The 21,429-nt window shown below is 48.0% G+C and overlaps 2 protein-coding genes and 1 pseudogene across 2 annotated transcripts; 2 read left to right on the top strand and 1 right to left on the bottom strand.

Annotated features, from left to right (window-relative positions):
* The first annotated feature begins 3,698 nt into the window (after positions 1–3,698).
* Positions 3,699–15,029, top strand: LOC112890154 (BTB/POZ domain-containing protein POB1-like). The gene is made up of 6 exons (XM_025957029.1): positions 3,699–4,157; positions 12,174–12,284; positions 13,007–13,125; positions 13,215–13,278; positions 13,579–13,858; positions 13,940–15,029. Exons 1-6 carry the CDS (start codon positions 3,947–3,949, stop codon positions 14,748–14,750), a joined length of 1,596 nt encoding a protein of 531 aa, XP_025812814.1. The 5' UTR covers positions 3,699–3,946; the 3' UTR covers positions 14,751–15,029.
* Positions 10,499–12,164, bottom strand: LOC112890155 (annotated as a pseudogene).
* A 1,851-nt stretch (positions 15,030–16,880) lies between the features above and the next one.
* LOC112890156 (ubiquitin-conjugating enzyme E2 5B) lies at positions 16,881–19,381 on the top strand. The gene is made up of 4 exons (XM_025957031.1): positions 16,881–17,202; positions 18,024–18,151; positions 18,721–18,825; positions 19,063–19,381. Exons 1-4 carry the CDS (start codon positions 17,133–17,135, stop codon positions 19,204–19,206), a joined length of 447 nt encoding a protein of 148 aa, XP_025812816.1. The 5' UTR covers positions 16,881–17,132; the 3' UTR covers positions 19,207–19,381.
* Positions 19,382–21,429: the final 2,048 nt, after the last annotated feature.

The raw sequence follows: 21,429 nt of genomic DNA, 5'->3' as shown, positions 1-21,429 counted from the left end.
TACTGTTCAAGTTTGGTAATTTTTGGCAGAGTAGATTTTCCCTGGTGATCAAAATACTAGCTCTCTGTCCATTGAAAATCTGGGTAAATAGCTACTGAAAAACTTAAGGATATAACTACCTTAGAGCCTATTCTAGCCAAAGGGTTGATTAGAAAAGTTGTGCACAAATATCTAAGGAAGGTTCTGGTAAAATTTGGAAGTTTTTGGCATCAACTTCTTAAGTTATGAATGTATAGTATCCTGAGAATAGAATCTGTTCATTCATCTTGTGCACAATTTTTTCTATATCTCACCCATTTAATTTTGTTCAGATGGCTGACCCTGTTGTCATGGTCGTGGATGAGGACGGACGGGTGCACTCAGAGTGCCTCCACTGGAGGGTTTTTCTTCCATTTTGTGGGATGTTATGAGCGCTGCAGGCTATCTCATTCCTCCCTGCTACGTGGAATGGGAATTCGTGGAGATGGGAGTTACTCGGTGCCAAATGCACATGATTGTCCTTCCACCCTCAGCACACCCGGAGTGTCCCATCTTGGAGATCGAGGCTATGGGTCGCCGCCTTTCTCACACTTAGGAGACTGCCACCATGAGGGCGTCCGTCCGGAGAGTTGGCAGAAAACATTGTGCAGCGAGAATAGGATCAAGTCGACGTTACTCGCTTAAGGGTTGGCACCGAGTGTGAGCTCGATACACCGTGCAAGCGCCTTGGTGTCGAGGTCAGCCAGCGGGTCGGTCGAGGTAGTATCTCCCTCGAGCGACATCAGAGGAGTGGCGTCCTCGTGGAGGCGGAGCGTGCCGAGATGATCGGCGACAAAGTCCAGGCTTCCGAAGCGGAAAGCCTGGAAGGGCATGAAGACAGGGGGTTCCCTCAGTCCAATGCGCGAGGTCACGGGAAACTAAAATGAGCCGAAACGAATCGTATCACTCAAGTTCGTGAGGTTGGACATGTCAGAGATGAAGGCCATCTATCACCGGGACAATGGACGTAGGATGCGCTCCCCAGGAACGGCGCCAAACTGTTGGTTCCGAAAATAGCCTGCAGCTAAACCAACCCGAAGTATGTACTGTGCGTCGTGATCGGAGGTGGCCTAGCATATAATGACTCAAGATTTATACTGATTCAGGCAATCGTGCCCTACATCAAGCCGGGATCAGTCGGTTGTATTACTTGAGTCCAGGTGCTCGTGAGAGTTAGGGAAGTTACAAGCTTGCGAGTGCATGATGTGGTATGATCGAGATCTGTCGCGGTGTCTTTCCTAGGCAGATGACCCTCCCTTTCATACCAAAGGGGGGGTCTCCGTTATAGGGGAACCAAAGGTAGAAAAAGTGAGGTAGAAAGAGAGAGTGTTCCTTGCTTCGCCGGTCGGAGTCGCCAGCTCTATCAGTCGGGACAGCCAACTCTGCCAATCGGGGCCTTCCGATGACCACCATCCAAGTCCTGCATCGTGGGATGGCCATCTTATCCTGTCCCTGTATGTCATGCTCCGTCGGTCGGGGGGCAAGCATGCGACGGTAAGTACGGTATGGTAGTCATGCTCCATCCCTAACACTGCGCCTCGTCACTCCATTGTGATGGAGGCGTGTGCATCGCGTCGTGATGATGTTGCGTTCCGTCCCTACGCGAGAACGGGCAGGTGGTATAGTGTCCCTCCACTATGGCAACAGAGGGGACTGTAACCCCGTGGAGGGAGTGGTTAGCCTGTACGGCAAGTTGACTCCACTGATGTTCAGCATGCGAGACCCGGCCGGCCCCCAACCTCGTCAGCGGGGAAAGTGACACGTGCGTGGCGGAGTTCGGTTGGCGCCTTAGGTCGGGACCTTAGTCCGGACCTAGGCCTTGGTCGTCTCCTCGGTAGGGGACGCGGGCCGAGGCTCTAGCCGACTGGCCGGCCGGTCAGGACCGTGGGCCTGGACGACATGGAGAAAATCACAGCCCAGGAGGGTACTTATTTGATCCACGCGTAATCTTAGACCATCCAGAGTGCCAACAGGGAGTGGGTCTGCTGGGACCCCGGGTCCCTGGACCCGTCACAATCTAAATAAATAGTAGATTTAATAAATCTAATTTGATGTTGCAGATGTAGGCATATTTTTCTATAAACTTTGTTAAGTTTAGAGAAGGTTGATATGCGACAAAATAAAAGGATCAGTATTTTGTAATGAAGTAGCGGAAAGAATGTGTAACTATGTCTAACCCTATTGTTCATGCCAAATTGTCGTTACTGCTTTCTTAATAGCTCGATGATCAAACATCTCATCTATGGCTCGTGAGGTGATCTTGGATTCTAGATGTATGACTTTCCAAAACTTTGAATGTCAAAGTCTCAAAACTGAAAAACTTCAACTAATTTGGTTCAAAAGGTCAAAAATCCTGTGACCCATATTCTATCGTCAACATTTGAATTTTTTCGAAGGAAAAGAAAAAACCCTACCCTTCAACCTCCCTCCTTCCTGGGGCTCCTATCCACCTTCCGTGCGATAGGAAGACCACGAATTGCACGGGCCATGAAAAAAGCCAGGCAGCTTCTAGCCCAATCGGATAGCATCGACGTGCAAACGCTCAGAAGCGGCGGAGGATAACAGGATAGCGAGCGATCCCTCAATAACTTTTTCGCTGCCTCTGACAAACGTTACTGGAAGCCTGGAACTCATGAGCATGGTCCTTTGTTTTCATTATTTTCTTTAATTTTTCTACTCTAATTCTTGTAATAGTAATACCGTGTTCAACATTTTCTCGAACAACTAAATCAACACTTTGGGAAAGCTAATTCAATAGTTTAGAAAATAATATTGAAACAATGTACTACAAATGTTGAAGTGATATAGTGAAAATATTGAACTAGTATATTAAAATGTCGAAATGCTAAATAAAAAATATTTATAACATGTTGGATTTCATTTTGTAGCATTAATTTTAATGAAGAATATGCTTCAACCGGATTTTAAAAAAGATAAATGATTGAAGAGAAAATTTCATTTGAAATTTGGGATCGGAAGTAGGCATACCCTCACGTTAACCAACTGATAGCTGACACGTCTCCCAGGTTAACACGCGCACATGCTCCATCACCTGCTGCTGCCTGGGCCGCGACGCCTCGGCCCACGATGTCTGCACTTGGTCAGCGCTTAGATCCTAGCTATTCATTTTTTTTTCACCAATCTCCAACGGTGGAAGATGTACAAGCTGCTATCTTCGGGAGGATGGATAGGAATTCAGCTTCCTGGATCGATTGGTTGGCTACTAAAATTTACTATGCCAAAAAATTTTGACACTTATTCGGTTGAAATTTAAAAAGTAGCCTATCTTTTAAAATTACCAATATTTTAGTAAAAAGATTGGCATATCCACATTTTAGCATGCCCACATTTTAACACCCAACAAACTACCAATTTTTCCCCGAAAACTCCAGCCAACAAAATTTTCCTCCGCAACCGCAAAGACCAAAGCCAAATCGGAAATCCTATCGCCGAGCGATCCATCCCATGTCTCCACCTACCCGCCCACCGACAGCCGGGCCCGTCCAAACCTTAACAGCGTACCGACAGCTGGGACCCACGCCAGTGGGCTCGGGCGGCCCCGACGTGAAGTGTATTTATCCGCTTGCCCCACCGGAGGGTACGAATTTACTCCACCTTGTTCAGCTGTCCTTTTTCTTGCAGCAAATTCGCATTTACGCCCCCCGGATTTCTCCTTATCACGACGCTGCCCCCTCTCTCCTTCCGCTACGGTTCTCTTGTTCTTGTTCGTCTCTCCCTCCCCCTTCTCCAGTCTCCACACAACCCGCTCGCTCTCCCGCACCCGCATCGCGATTCCCTTTGTCCAAGCTTCGCTAGGGTTAGGGTTTGGCCTCCGTCTGTCCCGTCGATGGCTGCTGCGGCGGCCGCGCGTCAGAGGTGAGGCGAGGCGCGTGGTTGATTGATTCGAGGAGGGGGAGGAAGCAGAGGGATGGACCCAGACTTCTCGCGGGCAAGCGGGGGGCCGAGCTTCGAGTTCGCCTTCAACTCGGTCAACTTCTCCGACCGGGTGCTGCGGATCGAGATCGTCGCCGGGGACGATGCCCCCGGGGCCAAGGGCGCCGCCGGCGAGGGCTGCTCATCGCTCGCCGACTGGGCGCGCCACCGCAAGCGGCGACGGGAGGAGCTCCGACGCGGCAAAGGTGAGCGAGGATTCCCGATTTCCTCCCTCTTCTCGTCTTCTTCTTTCGCCGTCGACAATTCGCGAATTCGGCGCGGATTCAGAATTGGGGGACGGCTGTGTTTGTTCGAATTGAATTGTTCTATGCTTTTGGTGGGGGTAAAGGAACGCGAAGGTGCTTACCTTTTGAGGTGATTTGATTTGACCTGACCGTGTGCTCGGGCTTTAGGTGGTAAAGCCTTCGGCCTTAAGGTTGGTAAGGCACTTTTCCTTTTCATCGAAGCTGTGAAATGCGGTGCAATCATTGTCTTTTGAACCTCTTTAGTTGCTGCAGCGGGAATTCAGATTGTACTTGTATCAGAGCATACAGTTCTGTCGATGAAATGGCTTTAACTGGTGTAGTTTATAAGGGATGTTGAAGGGCGATTTTAACTGACACGGGTCTTCTTCGGGTGATTTGTTATACAGTATTCGAAAGATCTTATTGAGCTCTGAATTGGATATGTGCAAACTAGTACCTATTTGTATGCCTCACCTTGATCGATGCCTGTAATATGGTTTGCATAATCATAAATATATGAACATCTAACACATTGCAACTGAACCAGTGGCATGCCCAATTGATTGAACACAGTTTGGAATTAGGCATGTCGTTCCTTTGGCTGTTGCTGCTTAAATGACAGCCATTGGATGATCATACATTTGCACTCACTACTTTTCTGATGTTAAGAAGTTCAAATGTTTCTGTAATTTTTGAGATATTCGGTCCTTTTAGGAAATGGTGTAATGTTTGACATTGTGACCTGTTAATCAGAATGAAATGCTCTTCAATAGTTGGTTAGGTGTTGTCCTTGCATAGTTTTTAGTAATGCACATGGTTCTCGAATAGCTTGATTGATTCAACAATTGTACCTCACAATCTATTATTTTGTCCTGGACATGCTTTGTAATTGTGAAGTCTACTGCATAGAAATTTGAGTAAATCGCAACCACCATACAATAACTTGTGTGGTTGTATCACTTTAGTCCAACAAGTTGTAAAATGTGCAAACAGATACATGAACTCGTCAAATGTGTCCACGTACAGTCATATGTATGCTTTCGATGGTATTTTGCCATGTCAATGGGGTTTAAAATTTCAGTGGAATTTTATTGAAGTTTCATGGATTTTACCATTTCTGCTAGTTAGCGAAAAAATTAATTTCCTTCATTTTTTCTGAAATTTTTGAATTAGCTATAGCTATATAGGTCAAATATGTATAAATGAACATATATTACAGCGCCTTGGTCTAGCTCTTACATTTTTTAACCACATTTTTTCTCACGGCCAACTAACTCCAACCAACTTACATTACATAACATAAAAGAATAGTCCAATGAGCACTTGCTAGCAGGGAGCTAAGGGCAGCTCCGGACGGACGAGTGACAATGGTCCGCGTCGATGGTCCGCATCGGCACACGGCAAGAACCCTACAGTCTCTGCCCACATTGTGATACCCCTTCACCACCAAGACAATCGAGAGGAGTGGAGGTTCGCTACATCAACTGTCAGGCTGCCACTAGGCAGGGGCGAAGCTAGAGCCCAAATAACCGTGTTGCACAGCTTAGCAATAAATTCTAAGCACTGGTGAATTCTAGCACTAACAGTGGAAAAAATCGTTTGGACCCTGGTGCAAGTGCACCAGGCACCATCAACGTGGCTTCGCCCCTGCCACTAGGGTCAATCTGTTGATAGACTTTGTAGGATGGCAGAACTAGGGATTGGATGTGCTCATAAGGGCTTAGGAATGTCAATTTTATATTTTGATCTTTCCACCTGCTTAAAACTAATCCTTGAGACCCAAGCTGAAGTCCATGCAGCCTGTCACCAAGGAAAAATACGCTCAGTGGTGTATGCGTGACTGTACATGCACACAATTAACAAGTTTATGTGTTTGTTTGTACATTTTGCAACTTGTTAGACTAAAATGATACAACCAAACAAGTTGATGTATGGTGGGCGTAATTTCCTCTAAAAATTTATGTATGTCTTGAAATTATGCCTGGATGTTTGCTATGTGATGTAAGAGGATTCCAACAGCTACACCAAATGATGGTCTTAGCAAAAAATATATTTGTGAAATGTGCTATTTATGGCTTTTACTTGTGGTATTGCATTTCAATGGCCAAATTATGCATGTAATTTTCTTGTTTGAGCTATGGACAAGGAATTAAAAGATAAATTAGAAACTGTGCACAAGGGCATAGAAATAAAACATGAAAAATGTAGTATTGTTTCTTGAGGAAATAGAAGGAGATAAATGCATATTATTTGGAATTGTTTTCTCAAGAATATGAGCTTGCCTTACCCATTAGCACTGCAACGCTGTAAATATTAGGAAAAAGTTGTAAAGATTAGAAATACTCCCTTTGAGGATGTGTACAGTCAAACTTTTGCCATTTTGGTGGCTGATACGTGAAAGGACATTTTCATTTGTTGCAGTTGAAAGTACACGACTAGAATTGTCACTAAAATGTACGTTCTGAGCAATATATCATTGATATATTTTTGTCGCATAATTCAGTTTGGTTCATTTTTTTTCCAGAGACCCATTAGGCAGTCATAAACATCAATGTTTAGGCTCACTGGTGGATGTTAGGGCCATTTGTGTCTGACATCCTGATGTTAGTTTCTATCTCAGCATAGTCAACTGACCATTGTTAGCATCTATGACTCTGTCAAGGGCGTCGGTACCTAAGGTAGCTGGCCCTCGACTACGGAGTTCGTAGCCTCGGTCCGTCTTCGCCGGCAGGGTCGTTGCCCCACTGCCGTCGGCTTGATTGGAGAGGGAGACAGGAGATTAGAGATAATGATCTTGCTTGCCTTCTCAATGTCCGGCTACAGGAATATATAGCCCCGGGTATATGGCCCCGGGCCCTAACCAAACTCTCCTAGACTTAAGGAACAAGAATAGCAACTAATCTCTCTTTCCAATCTTAACCAAACCAATCTCTCTTTCCAACTTAGCCACTCGTGGTGGCTTCCTCCTGTGCGCGTGCTGCACGTTCTGTGGCGCGGCGCACGTCACGGCGGCGCCTGTACGTGCGCCCCCACATGACATCTCTCCCCCCCTCAAGACCCAGCTCGTCCTCGAGCTGAAAGTCTGGGTACTTGAGGCGGAACTCGTCGAGGTCCTCCCAGGAAGCAGACTCCGCTGGCTCGCCACGCCAATGGACAAGCACCTGACGAACCCCACGCGCCAAGCGAGCTTGCTCGACACGCAGCGGTTCTGGAATCACCGCGCCATTGTGGATTGCCGGCAGAGCTGGTGGCGAGGGCGGAGATGCGCCGATGAACTTCTTGAGCACGCCAACATGGAACACATCATGAAGTCGGGCACCTAGGGGCAGTTCCAGGCGGACAGCGACATCGTTGATGATCTCGATGACGCGGTAGGGTCCCACAAACCGGGGCTTCAACTTACCCGTGGTCGTCCTGGGCAGGGAGGACGCGGCACGCTGTCAGAGTCGAAGAAGTGCCCAATCGCCCACCTGATAAGAGACTTGCCGATGCTTCCGGTCGTAATGGAGCTTCTGGGACGCTTGTGCCTGCTCCAGGCGGTAGCGTACATCCGCCAGGAAGGCCTCGCAAGCCTCCATGGCCTGGGCAACGGCTGCCACCCTCGTCTCCCCAGGCTCATACGAGCGGATGGAAGGAGGGTCACGGCCATATACCACACGGAACGGTGTGTCCCTGAGCGAGGTCTGGTACGCTGTGTTGTAGGTGTACTCTGCCCATGGCAACCAGCGCAGCCACTGGCGGGGATGATCTCCGGTGAAGCAGTGCAGGTACATCACGATGACGCGGTTGGCGGCCTCCGTCTGGCCGTCCGATTGTGGATGGAAGGCCGACGTCATGTGCAGCTTGGTGCCCAAAAGCCGCATGAGCTCGCGCCAGAACGTCGAAGTGAACATCGGGTCGTGGTCGGAGACGATGGACTGCGGAACGCCATGGAGGCGAACGATGTCAGCGAAGAAGGCCTGTGCCACAGACTCCGCCGTGTACGGGTGCGCAAGGGGAATGAAGTGGCAGTACTTGCTGAACCTGTCGACGACGGAGAGAATGACCGTCTTCCCGTTCACCCGTGGTAGCGCTTCCACAAAGTCGAGACCGATGTTGGCCCAGACCGCCGACGGCACGGGCAGCGGTAGAAGCAGCCCCGCTGGGTGTAGATGCTCCGACTTGTACCTCTGGCAAATAGGGCACGACCTCACGAACTCCTGCACTAAACGACGCATGTTGGGAAAATGAAAGTCGCGGCGGAGGCGGTGAAGCGTGCGATGGACGCCCTCATGCCCATCCTCATGGACGGCCCCTATGATCTCCTGCAGCAGCAGTGAGGAGGGTGGGATGTAGAGACGCCCCTCGTAGGCGACCATGTCGTCGACCACGGCCCAAGGCGCGGCGCGTGTACCTGCGCTGATCTCATCGTGGACGGCCACCAGTGCCGGATCCGTGGCCTGCGCGTGACGCAGACGACCAATGAAGTCAAAGCGAGGCGCCGAAATAGCCCATACAGCGCCCTCCTCCGTGTCCCGGCGGGAGAGTGCGTCAGCCACGGTGTTCGTGGACCCGGACTTGTATTCGACGGTGAAGTCAAAGCCCAACAACTTGCCGACCCAATGGTGTTGCAAGATCGTAGCAAGGCGCTGGTCGAGCAGGTACTTGAGGCTGTAGTGATCCGTCTTGACGATGAAACGCCGCCCCCACAGGTACGGCCGCCAATGCCTTACGGCCTGGACAAGTCCCATGAGCTCCCGCTCATAAGCAGCGAGCGAGCGATGGCGTGGCGCCACCGGCCTGCTGAAGAACGCGATGGGATGGCCCTCCTGGATCAGCACCGCGCCAAAGCCATAGGTCGACGCATCGCACTCGATGACGAATGTTTTGGTGAAGTCCGGCATGGCCAAGATAGGAGCCATGGTGACCGCGGCCTTGAGCGCAGCAAAGGCCGCGGCTGCCTCCTTGCCCTAGGAGAAGCCGTCCTTCTTGAGGAGAGTGGTCAGTGGCGCTACGACAGAGCCATAGTTGTGGACGAACTTGCGGTAATAACCCGCCAAGCCGAGGAACCCGCGCACCGCTCGCGCCGAGCGAGGCACTGGCCAGTCGTGAATGGCCTGCACCTTGGCCGGGTCCATGGCAACGCCTGCCTCCGAGATGATGTGGCCGAGGTAGGAGACAGAGGTGACGCCGAACGCGCACTTGGAGCGCTTGACGAAGAGTCTGTGTTGGCGAAGCTCGGTGAGGACGGCACGTAGATGACGAAGATGATCCGCCCAGGACTTGCTGTAAATTAATATGTCGTCAAAGAAAACAAGCACAAAGCGACGCAGGAAGGGGCGGAGTACATCATTCATGAGAGACTGGAACGTTGCTGGGGCGTTGCAAAGCCCGAACGGCATGACCAGAAACTCGTAGAGGCCGTCATGGGTGCGGAAAGCCGTCTTGTGGATGTCCTCCGGGCGCATGCGCACCTGATGGTACCCCGAGCGCAAGTCGAGCTTGGAGAAGAACCGTGCGCCGTGGAGTTCGTCAAGCAGCTCATCGACGACCGGAATCGGAAACGCGTCCTTGACCGTGAGCGCGTTCAGCGCGCGGTTGTCGACGCAGAACCGCCACGACCCGTCCGGCTTCTTGACAAGGAGGACCGGGGAGGAGAACGCCGAGTCGCTGCGGCGGACGATGCCCTGCTTGATCATGGCGGCGCACTGCCGCTCAAGTTTGTCCTTGTGAGCCGCGGGGTACCTGTACGGCCGCACCGCCATCGGAGGTGCGTCGGGCTTAAGGACGATGCAGTGGTCGCGGGCGCGCACAGGAGGCAGGCCGGTCGGCTCGGCGAAGATGTCGACGAAGGGGTCCAGCAGCCCGTTGAGGAGGGAGGCGTTGGTTGTGGCGGCATGGAGGCCCAGCGCGGTCGGTGGTGCCACGCCACGCCAGCAGATGTCGCGCCCCTCCTGCTGGAACGTCATGGTCCGTGCAGTGAAGTCCCAGACGATGGGCCCCAGCGTGGCCATCCAATTCGTTCCGAGCACCACGTCGTACCCGGCTAGGGGCATCACGAAGAGGTTGACGCTGAAAGCCATGCCGTTGATGATGACTGGGGCATGGCGAAGGACGCCGGGGCACGAGACGCGCTCTCCGTTTGCCACTGTCGCCGTGAGCCGTGGATGCGGCTCGACGCGCAGGCCCGTGCGCTGTGCCGCCCCCTCCCCGATGAAGCTGTGGGTCGATCCCGTGTCGATGAGCGCGACGAAGGTGGCGGTACCAAGGACCACCTGGAGTTGTACTGTGTTGCAGGTGGCCACCCCAGCGATCGCATGCAAGGAGAAGACCGGGGCCTCCGTGTCCTGGGCATCCCCATCCGCGGCGGCGGCGGCAGTGGCGATCTCGACGCCGTTGATGTAGAAGATCCGCTTGCATACGCGATCGTGTCCCCGCGTGTATCTGTCGTTACAGTTGAAACAGAGGCCCAGCCGACGGCGCTCCTCTTGCTCTGGCAGGGACAGGCGCTTCACCGGCCTGCCGTCCACCGTGGCCGTAGGCGCGGCCGCCCTGTCGAGCTGGGAAGCGGGAGGGACGAGGTGCGGTGCAGGGGCCGGTAGGAGGCCACGGGTCAAGGCCTTGGCGGGCGCCGGCGCGTACTGCTCCCGGAGCTCCAGCTGACGCGCCAAGCTCATGGCCGCCGCAAGGGACTGCGGGTGGAGGATCTGGACGTCGAGGCTGAGCGGAGGGAGGAGGCCGCCCGTGAACAGCTGGACTCGTTGCGCCTCGGTGAGGTAGCCGGCGCGGGGGAGAAGCTCCTGAAAATGGTCCTGGTACTCCGCGACGGTGCCGGTGCGACGACAATCTGCAAGTTCAAAGAGGGGAGCAGCGCGGAGAGGGGGACCGTAGCGCAGGTTGAGCAATTCCGTGAACCGGCGCCACGACGGAGTGCCCTCGTCTTGTTGGACCTGGAGGTACCACAGCTGCGCCCCATCCTCCAGGTTGTAGGATGCCATCCATACTTTCTCTTCCTCCATGATCCTCTCTGCTGGTAGAAGTAGGACTCGCAACGGTTGATGAAGATAAGGGGATCAGTCTTGCCATTGTACCGGGGAAAATCCAACTTCTGGAATCTCGGTGGCCGGTCATTGTGGTGCTCGCCGGAGCCCATCCTGGCGCCCGAGGACGACGTGCAATCGGAGGTGAGGGAGGCGATGGCCTTGGCATTGGCCTCGACCGTGGTCTGCAGTGTCTTGATAGCGGTGGTGAGGGACTCGACGGTGGCTTTGAGGTCGGTGGCGTCACCCATGTCGGCGGCACACGACGCAACGGACGATGGGGATGACGGCGGCGCGGCGGCTGGTGGTGGCGAGGGAGTGCGCGCTGCGAGGAAGCCCTGGATCGTGATACCAGGTTGTCAAGGGCGTCGGTACCTAAGGTAGCTGGCCCTCGACTACGGAGTTCGTAGCCTCGGTCCGTCTTCGCCGGCAGGGTCGTTGCCCCACTGCCGTCGGCTTGATTGGAGAGGGAGACGGGAGATTAGAGATAATGATCTTGCTTGCCTTCTCAATGTTCGGCTACAGGAATATATAGCCCCGGGTATATGGCCCCGGGCCCTAACCAAACTCTCCTAGACTTAAGGAACAAGAATAGCAACTAATCTCTCTTTCCAATCTTAACCAAACCAATCTCTCTTTCCAACTTAGCCACTCATGGTGGCTTCCTCCTGTGCGCGTGCTGCACGTTCTGTGGCGCGGCGCACGTCAAGGCGGCGCCTGTACGTGCGCCCCCACATGACAGACTCCCAGCTGACACTCATCTTTAATATTTACTCATTGATCTTGATTCTTGAATGGTTTTCTAAATACGCTGATCATGCTTCAGCAATTTACTATCTCTGCACTGTTTACCACTTTGTTCCCATTTTACATATTCGTAGTTATGCATGATCTTGAATTATTTGTTTATGTGTAAGACATTTTGAAAAACTTTTGCACTACCATTTTATGGCCCCAGAATCAGGAGCAAACTGCAAAGTTGAAGCTGAAGAATGTTATACCTATGAGGAAGGCAATGAGGAACCTGTAGCTATGATAGAAGAATCTCCACCTGATATTGAGCAAGATGGTCAGTGCAATTTAACTTCTGCTATCAAATATTTAACGTTTTGGGTTTAGGAAAAAGAACCTGCATACATAAATAAACTCTATAACATTTTCTATGTTGAAATATTCAGGCTCTGTTAAATATTGTTACTGCTGATGATTTTTTTTCTTTTCAAGTTTACTACTGTCTACTAGCACAATGTATTGGCTAACTAGTTCAACTGTATTGAAGTTGTCAGATATGGTGGCAAGAGCTAACTACTGGTAGTAAACACAGTAATTACTTAAGTAGCACAATTGAACTAGAGATTATGTAAGTTTCAGGCTTTAGTGCTTGGTTCATGAAACCTCAATCAGGATTAAGGAATAGTGTATACAAGTTACGACTCTGTAAAATATATTGTAACGGATAGTTAGGAGTAACTTTTTTTCAATCAACTCCTCAGGATATTTAGCTTCCTTAAAGTACTTGAAGCAGCCAAGACTCTACATTTATTCTGTGCTATATGTTATAGTAATAATCAATATATTTGTTCCCCATTTACTTTTCCCATGGAAGATTGTTACACCTACTTGGCTGCTTGCATTTGTCAAAGAGATATGGATTTTGCATTCCGAGTAACTCATTCTCTAAGTTTCTTAACACTTAATAGCAGAACTGCTATCTTCTAATACCGCAATGCACATTTTCTTCTCTTGTTGTATTTGCGTTGCATTCATTTTATTGGATCTTCTCTTTGCCAGGTGAGGATGGACAAAGCAGTGATTCATCCTGGAGTATGGAATGTACTCAGATTTTGAGAGTAAAGTCTATCTATATCAGCTCTGCAATTCTAGCTGCAAAGAGCCCTTTCTTTTACAAGGTATCTACTATTTTTCTTGATTGCACTGAAAATCACTGCAATTGTGGTATAATTAACTAGCTAACAGCATTTATTTCATTCTCTTTTAGCTTTTCTCAAATGGAATGAAAGAATCTGATCAGAGGCATGCAACTCTTAGAATAACTGCTTCAGGTAATGTGGGAGCTGCAGTACAATTGCATGTTCTAACAAATAGGAGTACTAAAATTCTGTTCTGTTCAACATTGCCATATTATTACTGAAATAATGAGACCCTAGTACATAAATGATCAGTCTGAACGAGGTTTGCACTTCCTAATATGCATTTGCTACAATGTCTTCGTTATTACACATTGCACATCTTTACTCGTAAAAGAATTAGGTCCATAAGAACAAGGGAGTGTATCTCTGTTGAACTTTTTCCAGTTAAAAGTTAAAACTTTTCAGTCATCATTGTATTTCTACTTTGAACAGAGGAAAATGCCCTTATGGAGCTTCTAAGCTTTATGTATAGTGGCAAGTTGACGACAAATCAGCCAACTCTCCTGCTGGATATATTGATGATTGCTGACAAATTTGAGGTCGCTTCGTGTATGAGGCACTGCAGTCAATTGCTTAGAAGCTTGCCAATGACCACAGAGTCTGCACTGCTTTATCTAGATCTCCCCTCCAGCATTTCGATGGCTACTGCAGTTCAGCCATTGACTGACACTGCTAAGGAATTCCTTGCCAATAAATACAAAGATTTGACCAAGTGAGCAGTCTCTGTTGTATAAAGCTAAGCATTTAGTTACGGAAATGACAAGGCCACTAAAGAAATGCTTCCTGTTTTCAGGTTCCAAGATGAAGCGATGACCATTCCTCTCGCTGGAATTGAAGCCATACTGTGGAGTAATGACCTTCAGGTGGCATCAGAGGATGCTATCTACGATTTTGTGATCAAGTGGGCACGTGCTCAATACCCAAAATTGGAGGAAAGACGTGAGATCTTGGGCACTCGTTTGCTGCCCCTTGTCCGTTTCTGCCATATGACCTGCAGGAAGTTGCGGAAGGTTCTTGCATGCAGTGATCTGGATCACGAGCAGGCAACTAAATGTGTCACAGAGGCACTTCTTTACAAAGCTGATGCACCACATCGGCAGCGTGCCCTTGCAGCAGATGTGATGACCTGTAGGAAATATGCTGAGCGAGCTTACAAATATCGCCCACTTAAGGTCGTGGAGTTTGATCGACCATATCCGCAGTGCATAGCATACTTGGACCTGAAGCGTGAGGAGTGCAGTCGACTTTTCCCATCTGGGCGGATATACTCGCAAGCATTTCATCTAGCTGGACAGGGCTTCTTCCTCTCAGCACACTGTAATATGGATCAGCAAAGCGCGTTCTATTGCTTTGGTCTCTTCCTGGGGATGCAAGAGAAAGGCTCAACAAGTGTTACCGTAGATTATGAGTTTGCTGCAAGGACAAGGCCATCAGGTGAGTTTGTCAGCAAGTATAAGGGCTACTACACCTTCACTGGTGGTAAGGCGGTTGGCTACCGGAATCTCTTTGCGATTCCATGGCCCTCGTTTATGGCTGATGACAGCCTCTTCTTCATTGACGGGGTACTACATCTGAGAGCTGAGTTGACCATAAAGCAACCTTAGACTGCAGATGGTGTGTTACTAACTGCGTCTGTGCGGTCGTGACTAAACTGTGCAATGATGGGCTGCAGTGTGTAAAATCTTGTGTGATTCAGACATGATGTTTTCTTACAACTAAATAGACAATTTGGAAACGAGAACTGAAATCCCTTTTGTTTTTACACCAATAGAGGAGCATGTCATGTTCTGCACTGGCATTGAACCAAGTAATTCCGCTGATAAAAAATGTGTATTGAATGGGCTACATTGGCTAAGTACTCAAGAAATGAAACTTTTGCTGAATTTACCTCTTGTTATTTGTGTTAGTATTTGTTTTTTCCTGGTCTCCCCAATTGGAGCAGGTGTTTGAATGGCAGCAGAAACTCTTCGAGGTATTGTGGTGCTACGGAATGATTTGTTGCACCGTAATTAGCAGTCTAGCTGAAAATCTTGTGGATGTCTATCTCGCTGCCGTCTGGTAAGGTACCATAGGATGTGCTTGAGATCAAATTCAATGTCTGTGATGCTGGGAGTGAGTTGTATGTTATGGAATAGTTTAGTGACTATAACATGGTTAATGACCATCCTGTAGTAGAATAGGCTCATGAGATTTAATCACCATTGTAGATGGTGGAAGGATCAACTCCCCTTTATGTTCCACTGCGTATAAGATCTTTTAGAAATACCTACTAGTGGTTTCAACTGATCTAAAAAAGATCTGGATACACCTAAACCTTTGGTTATGACCAACAACATGAAGAAACATTGCAACCTGTTTCTTCAATGTTCTAGTGCATGCTATTCTTAAACAAGCCTCTACTTAGGTCACATAACTAGAAAAAAGATGCTCTACTCATTCTAAGAGTGTTAATACAATAGGTGTCATCAGAATAGTAAATGAAGACAAGGTTTCCCTCCTTTGTTCATCCCTAGCAGAAAATGGTTAGTAAGTCACGGATAGTCTAGCACGTGCGAAGCGCCTAAACCTAACTATCATCCAGGCACTAATAACACCAACCAATGCTGCACTCCTAATTATCAACTCTTTACGCCTGTCAACAATCTCATCCAAGTCGTCCATGTCTAAAAAAGAACCTTTTATCAGAAAAAAAAAACTACCAATTTCATGCCACACAACATTAACAATCAGATCTAGCAGCCAAAACATACGGAAATACAAATGCACTATGTATTCAGATAGGAGTAACCAAAACATTCTCAGATCTACAAACTACCAGAACTAGGGACTGAATCTATCGAAGAACCTTACAAAATAACCAACTGTGGTAGCGACAGCTCTACATATGTACAACAAAATATGCCAAACTCAGCTCTAGGATGATGGGAACGAGGAGAATAGAGAAATCGAGGGCACCTTTTCTCTTTCCTACGTGTGCGGAAGAAGTGGCTTCCTACTTCGTGCTCCCAAGGATGGCGGCTTGACCCCACGAACAGCCACGGGCGGGCCGGACGAGAGCTTGGGTGGAGGAAAGGAGATGTGTCAACGCATGAGAGCGAAGAAGTAGCCAACACCAAGCGGCGGAGATGAGAATGGTAGCGGTAACCCTAATATCCGTCGGGGATTTTGTTCGCTGGCTCGGTGGGCTGTGGGGTGGCCAAGCTGGGTCCACACACATAGGCCACGCGGGCGCAATGCAGCCTACACTACCCGGAGATAGAGCTAAAATGCATTTCTTGCTATGCAGACGTATGAGATCTTTTGCACAATCTTAGCATGGCTAAAAGCGTTGTTCACCCATCCAAATAAAACAGGTTTGCGCTATGCAAATTTGGCTAAAACCTAATGCAGCAAACCAATCACAACTATTATCTCTACAAAATAGAATTATAAAGATCCTTAACTCGTAGCTTAGAGGATCAAACATCTTGTGGGCGTCGCTGGTATTTCCTAAACAAAACCGCGGCGAAAGTCTGCAGCCCAGCCTAACACGTCGAGGCGACGACGACGATTGACCGTCGTGGCTACGGTTGAACGAGTCCTCCGCGAAGCGCCGCCCCGCCGAGCCGACCGAGCTAAGTGCGCTGGATCTCGAACGGACGGTGGATGTTGAGGGTAACGGCACGCGCTTTGGCTCGGCTTCGCCCTCCCTTCCCTAGCCTTCCAATCCAAACCAAACCGCGTGCCACGAGAAGGTTCCAGAACCCACCGGCTGTTTCCTCCACCAATCCCTTCTTCGCCTGCACGCCACCTCCCTCCCTCCCTCCTCCCCGCCCGTATTTATACGCGCCGATCCCCTCTCGCTTCCTCCTTCCTGCTTCTCGATCGAATTGGGTTGGGTTGGGGGTCCGGGTAGGTGTGGTGTGCACGGGAGTTGTGGCTCGTTGCTTTGTTTTGCTCGTGCGCAAGGAAGAGAGAAGAGGGAGGGGGAGTAAGCGAGGAGGCCGATGGCGTCGAAGCGGATCCTCAAGGAGCTCAAGGACCTGCAGAAGGATCCTCCCACCTCCTGCAGCGCAGGTAGTTTCGGTTCTGCACGCCCAGCCTCTTGTTCTACTACCGCTCTACTTTTTTATTTTTTCTTTTTTGAAATTTCCATCATGGGAGATCAGTTGTGCCCTTGGACATGTGCGCGATGCCGGTCTTCGTGCTTAGTTGCCAGATCTGTGTGTAGATCCACTGGGACGCCTGTCGTTGGCGCACAAAAAATTTCAAATGTTGTAAGTTCTTGGTTTGGGTAAAAGCATGTAGTGCAAAATTTGGAAAAGAAATCGTAGGTTATCTGTTTATGTAGTTGGTACTACTGCTAATTTTGGTTAGATCCAGAGAGGGGCCTGGCCTCCTTGTGGTCATTTCGTCTCATGGCCAGGCTCCTTTAGGATCACGCAGGAGGCAGGACAGTTTCAGCGTGCCATCAATTCGAAATTTGACCGTTCTGTGGGTCACGCGCCTCCTCGTGGTTTGCATATCTTGTGCCGGTTCAGTATTAGTTCGTTCAGGATCAATGGATCATCCTAGAACTCTATTATTCAGGTCATTTGGTCACCTCCAAACGAGCATCGCTGTTGTTTAAATAAAATGTTGACTCCATGGACCATGGTAGTCCAGTGCTTGGGCATACAAACCTGCTGAGTGCTTTCGTTGCCATCAGGACCTGCACTGTGGCACTTGCAACTCCAGCATTTTTTTTTGCAAAGGAGCTCCAGCATGCTTCTGTATGCACATAATGCAACATTGTTTTCAGCTGTGTTGTGAAACTCTCATCTGCTTGTATGAAAATTGAGATTGAAGCTTGAAAGTATCAATGCCTAACTTAAATGCATGTCTTGGTCCATTAACAGGCCCAGTCGCGGAAGATATGTTCCACTGGCAAGCGACGATTATGGGTCCATCAGATAGCCCATACGCTGGCGGCGTCTTTTTGGTCACAATTCACTTCCCTCCAGACTACCCATTCAAACCGCCCAAGGTACAGACATGCTATTTCATTGTTTCTTTGTTTTGGACACAGTTTGGAAGGAGTACATAAGATCACTGCCCATTTCATTTTCAATTAGTTTCCTTCTGTTTATGACCGTCAACTCTTATTGGACGCCCATTTCTGTACCACAAGTTGTCCACATAGTGACATAGGTCCTAGATCTCCATGGTGATCACACGTTACAGTTTTGTCCACACCAATGCTTTATCTGAAATTGGTTCTTTTCAGTTTTTACTTTGTTATTCTGCTCTATAATGTCATTTAGCCTTGTCTATTGTGATGAGATCAGCTTTTTCCTTTGCACATCTTAGGCTCAACCTATGTAGATGCGCACTACCCATCCAACTGAGGGTCCGTTCGTTTCACCCCTCTAAAACCCGAAACATCTAAACTTTAGAGGCCCGGTACCGAACAGCCCTCTAATCCGGCCTCTAATAAGACCGCGATTCTTTAGAGGGAGCGAGCACTCTAAAGTTTTTAGAGCCCTCTAATGGGAAACGAACACACCCTGAGTATGAAATGCCTATCATGTTCTAAGCATTTGCTACATTTTGCAGGTTGCGTTCAAGACAAAGGTCTTCCATCCGAATATCAACAGCAATGGGAGCATCTGTCTTGATATCTTGAAGGAACAATGGAGCCCTGCTTTGACAGTTTCTAAGGTTAGTAAATTCTTCTGCTTTCCTGTAGCTTTGTAGTAACCAAATGTTTTAAGACAACTGTGTCCTGTGTCAAGCCAGCCTATGTTGGAAATATGTAGTGGTTTCAACAGATTAGCCAAAACAAAACCCCCCCTCAAACCCCCACCCCCCCCCCCCCTCCCGCCCAGTAACCTGTCCAAGTTGCATCATGTTCTCTGGTTGCACCATCATCTCAGAATGCATGCTTCTTGGTTTCAGGTACTACTCTCAATTTGCTCCCTTCTGACGGACCCAAACCCTGATGACCCATTGGTTCCAGAAATTGCTCACATGTACAAGACTGATAGGGTCAAGTATGAGTCCACTGCTAGGAGCTGGACCCAGAAATATGCAATGGGCTGACATTGCTGTCTACTGGGAAGTAGATGACCTAGCATTATGCTCATGTTACACCCGCTGTGCCTTTGTTCCAGATCCAATGTACTGCCTTCTGTTGTTGAAACCAAAGGTCTAAATTAAACTGTTCGAGCATCGAACAATTGATCTATAATGGAAGGCGAAACATTGATTGTGTTCTCTCCTGGTGCGATCCAACTTACTGATGGCAACTTGTTTGATGGTTTATGTGACTCGAGAGTTTGGGATCTTTCGCCGCTAGTGACGTGGGACATGGAATGAAACTGCGCATTTTCAATTTCAAACTCAATGATTGGAATTTCTGCTTCTGAGCATGGGATTTTTGGATTTTTTCCATATTGCCTGATGTAGGATATGGTGGTAATGCTTGTGTCGGAATGATGTCCATAGCTTGATATCGACCTGAATCGTCTGAAATGGTTTGGGGGCAGTGAAGATAATATGAATGATTGTAAATTTTTTAGTAAAATGCACTAGAGGTCCACCAAGTTGCAAGGTGTGTTATTTAGATCCACGAACTTTAAAAGTGTATTTTAGGTTTATCAATTTGTAATTTGTGTCATTTAGATCCATAAACTTTAAAAATATATGTCCATAAATTTGAAAGTGCATTTTTAGGTCAGGTATATAAACTCCAAAAGTGCCATGGACTTCATCACTTAGGTATATAAATTCTAAAAGTGCCATGGACTTCATCCATCAGCAGTCGTGCAGCTATAGATGCGCCCACAAAGTTTTCCCCGATATCACACCGAGAATCACTCTAGGTTCACCTAAGTCTAATGTTGTCACGAGATTTTTCGCCAAAATATCTGGCATTACTGGCCACCCACGCCATGAAGGATATAATATCCCCTACCAGGTACACAAGGTACACATGTTGTTGAGTCCTTTGTGACCTCCTCCACCTTTTCCAAACCATCATCTCCTCTTCTCCACCCATATTACGAGGTTATATCTAGATCTAAGCTCCAGAACTCACCAATGGCAGTTCGTAAACCCCTCTTTGAATCCTAATACATGTCAATAACCTCCAAGATAAGTCTTTCATCCCTCCTCTCTCTTCTTCCTATGCGCTTGATTCAAAATCAGGGCTCAAATTTAACCCTTCAGGCGAAACTCCAGCAGCGTGCGGGAATTACATGTTGGTACAATATCAGTGCATGAAGGCTAAGTGGAGGGGTATGGATCTAGGTGACGCAAATTATAAATTTACGGACCTAGAAATGGACTTTCAGAGTTTGTGGATCTAAGTGACATAAATTACAAGTTTATAGATCCAGAAATGCAATTTCGAAGTTGATGGATCTAAGTTTATAGACCAAGAAATGTAATTTTGAAGTTGATGGATCAAAGTAACACCATCTTACAAGTTGATGGAGCTCTGGTGTATTTGACTCTAAATTTTTCTTGATACTAAGGGGGTGTTTGGATTCCATGTACTTATAATAAGTCCTGTCACATCGAATATTTCGATACCAATTAGAAAGATTAAACATAAGCTAATTATGAAACTAACTGTATAAGCTTAGGGCTTATTCGCGAGACAAATCTATTAAGCCTACTTAATCCATGATTAGCATATATTTACTGTAGCATCACATGGGTTAATCATGGACTAGTTAGGCTTAATAGATTCATCTTGCAAAAAAGCCTAGGGGTTATGAAATTTATTTTATCATTAATCTATATTTAATACTCCTAGTTAGCATCAAACATCCGATATGACGGGACTTACCAAACCTAAGCTAGTCTAATGCACTCTGGTTTACGTTGAGAAAATGAGAACTCATACGGAATGTCACAGACTAATCAGAATTGGACTACTCCTAGATAGTCGGCAGACTAGACACCATGGCGTCAGCGCAACTTGATGCAAAGCTCAGCATTCCATGACACATTCACATATTCCACAACTAGCATTTAATTTTAAATTGTGTGCCTTTTTCACGTTTTCTCAACTTTTAGATTTGATAATTCAAGAGAGACACTACAATCGGGTTCCATCAAGAGCATTATCTTTATTCGTGCTAAAAAAAAGAGCAATATCTTTGTTTTGATGAACTGCAACTGCTTTCCAGGCTGAAGTCTTCATAAACCACCTGATTGTTGAGAATGCACCTGCACGTTGAGTAGTTCTTAATGCCCTCTGTCCCTCAGGAAAACAAAAAGGTTAAACCAGATTAATGTTCTACTTAGATTAATTCC

Source organism: Panicum hallii, chromosome 4 (genome assembly GCF_002211085.1).
Source record: "Panicum hallii strain FIL2 chromosome 4, PHallii_v3.1, whole genome shotgun sequence".
NCBI lineage: Eukaryota > Viridiplantae > Streptophyta > Magnoliopsida > Poales > Poaceae > Panicum > Panicum hallii.
This window is presented reverse-complemented; position numbering and strand designations above follow the sequence as displayed.

Coding starts and splice junctions, on each gene's coding strand:
- LOC112890154 (XM_025957029.1), top strand. CDS start 3,947: ATGGACCCAGACTTCTCGCGGGCAAGCGGGGGGCCGAGCTTCGAGTTC. Junction 12,285..13,006: donor ACCTGATATTGAGCAAGATG/GTCAGTGCAATT, acceptor TCTCTTTGCCAG/GTGAGGATGGACAAAGCAGT. Junction 13,859..13,939: donor AAATACAAAGATTTGACCAA/GTGAGCAGTCTC, acceptor TCCTGTTTTCAG/GTTCCAAGATGAAGCGATGA.
- LOC112890156 (XM_025957031.1), top strand. CDS start 17,133: ATGGCGTCGAAGCGGATCCTCAAGGAGCTCAAGGACCTGCAGAAGGAT. Junction 17,203..18,023: donor TCCCACCTCCTGCAGCGCAG/GTAGTTTCGGTT, acceptor GTCCATTAACAG/GCCCAGTCGCGGAAGATATG. Junction 18,152..18,720: donor ACCCATTCAAACCGCCCAAG/GTACAGACATGC, acceptor TACATTTTGCAG/GTTGCGTTCAAGACAAAGGT.